This window comes from Callospermophilus lateralis, chromosome 18 (genome assembly GCF_048772815.1).
Source record: "Callospermophilus lateralis isolate mCalLat2 chromosome 18, mCalLat2.hap1, whole genome shotgun sequence".
NCBI lineage: Eukaryota > Metazoa > Chordata > Mammalia > Rodentia > Sciuridae > Callospermophilus > Callospermophilus lateralis.
In genome coordinates this window covers 14,471,701-14,478,299 of record NC_135322.1, presented here as the reverse complement: position 1 = coordinate 14,478,299, position 6,599 = coordinate 14,471,701, and the positions used below count along the sequence as shown (strand labels likewise).

The window sequence follows — 6,599 nt, the reverse complement described above, 5'->3', positions numbered from 1 at the left end:
TGGATACAATATCTCTATTTTTATTTATTTTTATGTGGTGCTGAGGATTGAACCCAGGACCACACAAGTGCAGGGCAAGTGCTCCACCACTGAGCTACAATCTCAGCCCCTCAATGTTCTTAAAGAGGTAGATGAGCACAGATGATTTGATAAGCAGGATACTAGGGCTGGGGTTGTGGCTCAGTGGTAGAGCGCTTGCCTAGTACGTGTGAGGCACTGGGTTCCATCCTCTAAAAATAAATAAATAAAATAAAGCTATTGTGTCCATTTATAACTAAAAAAATTTTTTTTTAAATTAAAAATTAAAATTAAGCCGACCAGTGTGGCGCATGTCTGTAATCCCTGCAGCTCCAGAGGATAAGGCAGGAGGATCGTGAGTTCAAAGCCAGCCTCAGCAAAAGTGAGGCGCTAAGCAACTCAGTGAGAACCTGTCTCTAAATAATATACAAAAAAGAGATGGGGATGGGATTCAGTGGCCAAATGCCCCTGAGTTTAATCCCTGGTATTAAAAAATTTTTCCTGTTAGCTGATGTGAAACATACAATTCATGTTCAACCATAGCTCCCTACCATGCTACAGATCATTAGAAGTCACTCTGCTTATGCAAGGGCAGCTCGGTAACCATTAATCATCCTCTCTCCAGCTCCCACCTTTACTCACATCCTTCCTGGGCTCTGGTAACCACTATTCTACTTTCTGCTTCTTCCTCCAAATATATTCTTTGACAACAAATAAGCTCTAGCTCCTAAAGTGTAAAGTATGGAGAAACTGACACCGTCATTTATATATGCATCTGCATCAGCCAGTCCCTTCCTTGTGGGTGGCACACACCCTCAGGGCACCAACAAACCTTTTCCTACCCTTTTCACATGATGGAAGGAAGCCTTCCTGGGTGATGTTTTGATTATTACTTATATAATATAAACATAAAGTTTGTAATATATAACATATACTTAGATATTTACATATATTACCAGTATATTTTTGCAATATATATCAATATATTATATACTTATCATGTGTGTGTGTGTGTGTGTATATATATATATATATATATATATATATATATATATATATATATATATCCACACATACACAATGTTTATATGAATGTAGATTATCTCTGGAAGGAGAGTAAAAGAGCTAGTAATTGTAATGGACAGGAGGACTGAAGTTCAGGGGTAAGAGGAAGACTCAATTATGGACTGATTAAAATAGTTTTATTCATGTGCATATTTTAACTGTTCAGCTCTATGAAAATCAAAATCACAGCATAAGCAGAAATGAGAGCTGTGTGAAGGCAGAAGAGACGCTCCATCTTGGTGGAAAGGGCCTCTGAGCTGACCTTGATCCTGGTCATATTAGGGAAAAGAACTGAGAAGGGCAGTACAGGCAGAGAGTGCCCAGGCAGGAGCAGTGTGGATGACAGACTCCTCTGGGCCAGGGGGGCGGGTGGGAGCTGCTCCCGGGCACTCACCTGGTATTCATTGTTCAGCACCAAGAAGCGCCCTTTGAATGGTTGGTTTTCCTGAAAGGGCATCTTGTGGGACGTCACCTCGGTTCTCCAGCCCCCGTCCTGCAGACTGTTCAACACCACAGAGTGGCCAAAGTACACGTGGAAGTGGAAGGCGATGTCAGGTGTGGGGTCCCGGTCAGTGTGGAAATCCACCTGCAGCTGAGGGTCCTTTCTGAAAGGCAGAGCACAGAGGAGGCTGGGCAGGGTCCTTCTTTGTAGTGACACACCCACTCGCTCCATGAACAAACAAATCCTTGTCTTGCCCCCCACCTCCCCCCCCCCCCCCCGGGGATGGGAGGAAGACTTTCCAGGGTGAAACCATAGTCCTTGTCCCTGTGGGGGGGAGTGAGATACTCTGTCCTTTAGCTCAAGAACCAAGAGCAGCAGCAATCATTGACCTGGGCCTACTGGTGTTCATACCCTGAGAAGTCTATGTCCCTTGACAAAGCGCCACAGCTCAAACTCTGAATGTCCCCCAGGCCCCTGGCCGTGCCTGTAGCCCAGTCACTAAAGGTTTAATGCTTGCTGCTGTAGGAGCTCCGGGACCAGCACCTGCCAAGTGCCAGCATTGTGCTAAGTAAACATTTTAATAGATTCTATGGGCCCCAAAGCACTAATATTCTCACTTCTCCTCCACCCGCCACACGTGCATTACAGAGCTCACCTGAACGTGTTGCTAGCAATCCCCCTGATGGTCACCGAAGAACCAACAGATAAATTCACATTCTGTGAGTATGGGACCTGCCATGGGAATTGAGAGTGGATGAGAGGGACCAGGCCAGGTGTGGGATCCCAGTGGGGCAGCAGATTAGAGGTCAAATGACAAATTCCGAGGACCCTTCTACCTCCTGCACCACCATGGTCAGGTGCCTGGATCCTTGTCAAGATGGTAGGTAGTAGAAGAGTCAGGCTATCTGAATTCGAACCCAGGTCATGCCTCTCACTAGCAGTGAGATTGTTACATCCATTACTTGAACACTTCGTGCCTCCGTTTCCCCAGTACAAGGAGGATTATCAGAAATTCCTATTTCCTAAGTTGTTTTCAGGAACACAGGAATAGATACACGTAAAACCTTAATTGGAATCACAGACACAGGGAGGGTCTGCAGAGGGTTTACCCATCAGAAGGGGAGGATGCTTTCTGGAATCTCATTCTCAGATCATTTTCTGCTATCTAAAATTGTGAAATGAGACATGGATGTAAAAATATAACAATTGACTCAAGATAAAAACAACACTGGGAGGGGTGAAGGTCAGCGGTAGAGCAAATGATTAGCATATACAAGGGCCTGGGTTCCATCCCCAGCATATCTCCCTCTCTCTCTCTCTCTCTCATACACACACACACACACACACACACACAACCAACAATGCTCCTTTGTTTTTATTTATTTTTTTAAAAGTAGGTGATTATAATGCCTTTATTTTTATTTATTTATTTTTATGTGGTGCTGAGGATTGAACCCAGTGCCTCACCGTGCTAGGTGAGCACTCTACCACTGAGCTACAACCCCAACCCAATGCTGCTCCTTTAAATAGAGGGAAACAGCTGTGTGCATTGGCAAATGCCTGTAATACGGGTGACTTGGGAGGCTGAGACAGGAGGATTGCAAGTTCAAAGCCAGAGTCAGCAATTTAGCCAGGCCCTAGGCAACTCAGAGAGACCCTGTCTCAAAATTTTAAAAAAGGGGGGAACAGGCACTGGGGATGTGACTCAGTGGCTAAGTGCTCCTGGGCTCCCTGGTACCAAAAAATTAAAATGAAGAAGGGTTATGGGGTTGTGGCTCAGTGGTAGAGCACTTGGCTCACACATGTGAGGCCCTGGGTTCGATCCTCAGCACCACATAAAAAGTAAATAGAGGTATTGTGTCCATCTACAACTAAAAAAAAAATATTAAAAAATGTACATAAAAATAAAGAAATAAAAAAATTCTACGCAGAGTTTCACTAAGTTGTCCAGACTGGCTTCCAACTTGCAATCCTCCTGTCCCAGCCTTTGTGTCCCTAGGATTACAGACATGTGCCGCAGCACCCCTGCAAGGATCTCTTATGTCCCCAGGGTCTGTCTCTTGCCCACACCCACAAATATCAGTCAAACATTCACAGTGGAAATGCTCATTCTTTAATCCCACGAAAGCTCCCCTTTTTCCTTCTCTCTTGTGACCTGGGACCACCCAGCACAGCACCTTGTCAACTCACCCGTTTCGTCATTGTTCCCTTCTGCACTGCTCCAACCTTCAGCGAGTCGCCGGTTCCTCAACCCCCTGTGGCAGGCCCCGCCCCCGGTTTCTCTCCTGTTTCCAAGCTCCTCCCAGCAAGGGTTCCCGCGGGCGACGTGGGGTGGGCTGTTTGGAAACAGATTGATCAGCTGAGCCTGCCTTGCTGGCTTGTGTCTGTGCGGTCAGAAGCCAGCGGCGTGGGTAGAGTTTCCTGATTTTTTAGTCAGTGACAAAGACGAGGTGGACCAAGGGGTCAAGTCCTTGACCGTGATGGAAATTATCCGAGAGAGCATAGAAATTGATCCTCAGCACATTTTGAACCCATGCGAAGTCCCGGTGGCAGCGTCAGTGTTGCCCAGGGAGGGCTGCTCGGACTCTTCTCACACCTGTTCCAGCCACATCTTCTGGGGGCGCGCGGGGCGGGGGGACAGTCAATGTACTGTTGGGCGGTGAGCTGGAAAGCAGCCTGCGCTGCCTTTGGGAGGGGCTCTTAGGGCTCAGCACAACCATCCGGGTATTTGTGGTTTGGGTCACGGACCACGACCAAGCCCTTGGTAACCTGGCCACCCCCAGGTGCATAGCATGTACCTTTACCTTAAGCTTTTGCCTCTGACCTTTTTAGCCCCTTGGTTGCCGCTGGTAAGGGTGTTGCTGGGTCACTGGATTATTAGGACCCTCAGCTAAATTTGCCCAGTAACAGACCATGCGTAAAAAGCTTGCCCATGCAATAGTAATTAAAGTGGATCGAGTTCTCTGAAACTGGGCTCCTGGGGTCTCTTTTCGACTTCGTGGCCACACCCTCCTCAGCTTTTAGGGGGACTTCCGCTGGATCCAGTGAGCTCAAATGTACATCTAAATTTCAGAAACGGTGCCCAACCAGTGGATTCCGGGAGAAAAGTGTGATTCATAAGTTCTAGTTCTCGATTAGCGTGTGCCTTGTTCCGAAGACAGCGCAGGCAGAAGGACTTCCATCATGATGTAGAGGATGTTAAAGGTGGAGGACTGAGGACCCTTTCTCAAACTTTCCTTTTGAGATGAGAGGAAACATCCTCAAAAGCTAAATTAGGATTTCCTTTTCTTTTTGGTCCTGGTGAAGTGGCACCCCCTTTCTCCACAGAAAAGTCTTAACTGGGCTTCTCCAGAAATCTCCACCATGGCTGATTTTAGGACTGTCAGCAAAAGAGTCTCTGCAAAAGAGTTCAAGGTACATAAACTTCCTATTTTCCTGTCACCCTGTTTTACTTGGCCACTAACCAAGAAGATACCAGCACTCCAGGTACTGGACACCCCCTTACTAGTTTTTCACAAACATATCCAGTAGAGTAGTTTGTAGAAATGTGCAAACAAGGCCTCTGGCCTTGAGCTGGGCTTCACAGAGATGTCTACATTCCTAAGATGAGAGAAGTTACCAATTGGGCTCCTTGGTAACAGCTAGCAAGGGGAGGAAAGAGAGGGAGGAGAAGCTCTCCCCTTCTCAGGTGTTGTCCTTGAAGGGTTAACTTGCCCAAAACAGTGAAAGAAAAAGCTGCTGCTTTTATGTGAACTTCTACAGACTGTGAACTTCTGAGCCCCTCCGCTTGCATGCTGGCTATAAAACTCTGAAACTCCCTGAACTCAGGGTTCAGGGAATTGACTGATGACAGCAAAAGTTGTGCGCTCTGAACCTGGCTGCAGCCAAATAAAACTGTGTCCTGCTATCTTTGGTGCCTTGCCTCGTCTGTCCCTACAACAGTGGTACTGGGAATCCAACCCCCAGGACCCTGTGCGTGCAGACAAGTGCGCTACTGTTGAACTATACCTACAGCCCTAAATCAGAGCTTTAAAGAAGGAATGTGTTATTGTTCAGTCATCATGGATACAAAATAGTGCTTTCATCAGCTGCTCATTGAGCGGTTGGGTCAGTTTCATCAAACCAGGCCTCTTTCTGAAGTATCAGCAGATTGGGAACGGAGGTCAATCAGCCACTTTAGGCAGCGAATGTGACTTGGGACCACTGAGCACAGCACCCTGTCAACTCACCCGATTCGCCATTGTTATCTTCTTCTGCGCAGCCCTTCATTTCCTGCCCCTGAGAGTCTCTGCAGGTACCTCAGGCATCCTCTGTGATGGTATCCTCAATGAACTTCATTGCCCTGAAAATCTACCCAAGAGATGTTGGCGTTTATTTATAAAGTACTTGGGTTTCACTTTTATGTTTGTTTAGAAAAGGGAATTGGATTGAATCCCCAGCTCAGTCAAAATTTATAATCCAAGTCATTGGAAATGGTTATCCTTCAGAGCTAATCTGCAAAACAGGGCTTCATCTGGGAGTTTTGGAAACTCAAAGAGAGAGCAGCTCCAAAATAAACATGATATTCAGGTCACCAAAGGGTTTTTTTCTGCCCCCCTTGGATTGGGTTGAATTGGATGGTTAGTGTTAGGATCCCAAACTATTTCTATATATAGAGCATCTTTTTTTTTTTTTTTTAAGAGAGAGAGAGAATTTTTTTAAAAGAGTGAGAGACAGAGAATGAGAGACAGAGAATTTTTTAATATTTATTTATTTTTTGGTTCTCGGCGGACACAACATCCTTGTTTGTATGTGGTGCTGAGGATCGAACCTGGGCCGCACACATGCCAGGCAAGCGCGCTACCGCTTGAGCCAAATCTCCAGCCCCATAGAGCATCTTTAAATAAGTTTCATCACTGAACTTGAGACCTTTTTTCCCTCACTCATGTGCTCATGAAAATTAATGCACATACACATGCATATACTTGCATACATTTGTACGTATATAGAAGTAAGTTACTTTGCCATTAGAATAAAAGTAGACACTAGGGGCACAACTCTGAGGAACAGTTTGGTCTTCTGTGGAAGTCTTCCT

The 6,599-nt window shown here is 46.0% G+C and overlaps 1 protein-coding gene across 1 annotated transcript; it reads right to left on the bottom strand.

The window, feature by feature from the left end:
- Window positions 1-1,303: 1,303 nt before the first annotated feature.
- Clc (Charcot-Leyden crystal galectin) lies at window positions 1,304-3,765 on the bottom strand. The gene is made up of 4 exons (XM_076839317.2): window positions 3,716-3,765; window positions 2,181-2,257; window positions 1,478-1,688; window positions 1,304-1,374 (listed from the first exon to the last, which is right to left on the bottom strand). The coding sequence occupies exons 1-4, from the start codon at window positions 3,725-3,727 to the stop codon at window positions 1,357-1,359; spliced, it is 318 nt and encodes a 105-aa protein (XP_076695432.2). The 5' UTR covers window positions 3,728-3,765; the 3' UTR covers window positions 1,304-1,356.
- Between the last annotated feature and the right edge of the window lie 2,834 nt (window positions 3,766-6,599).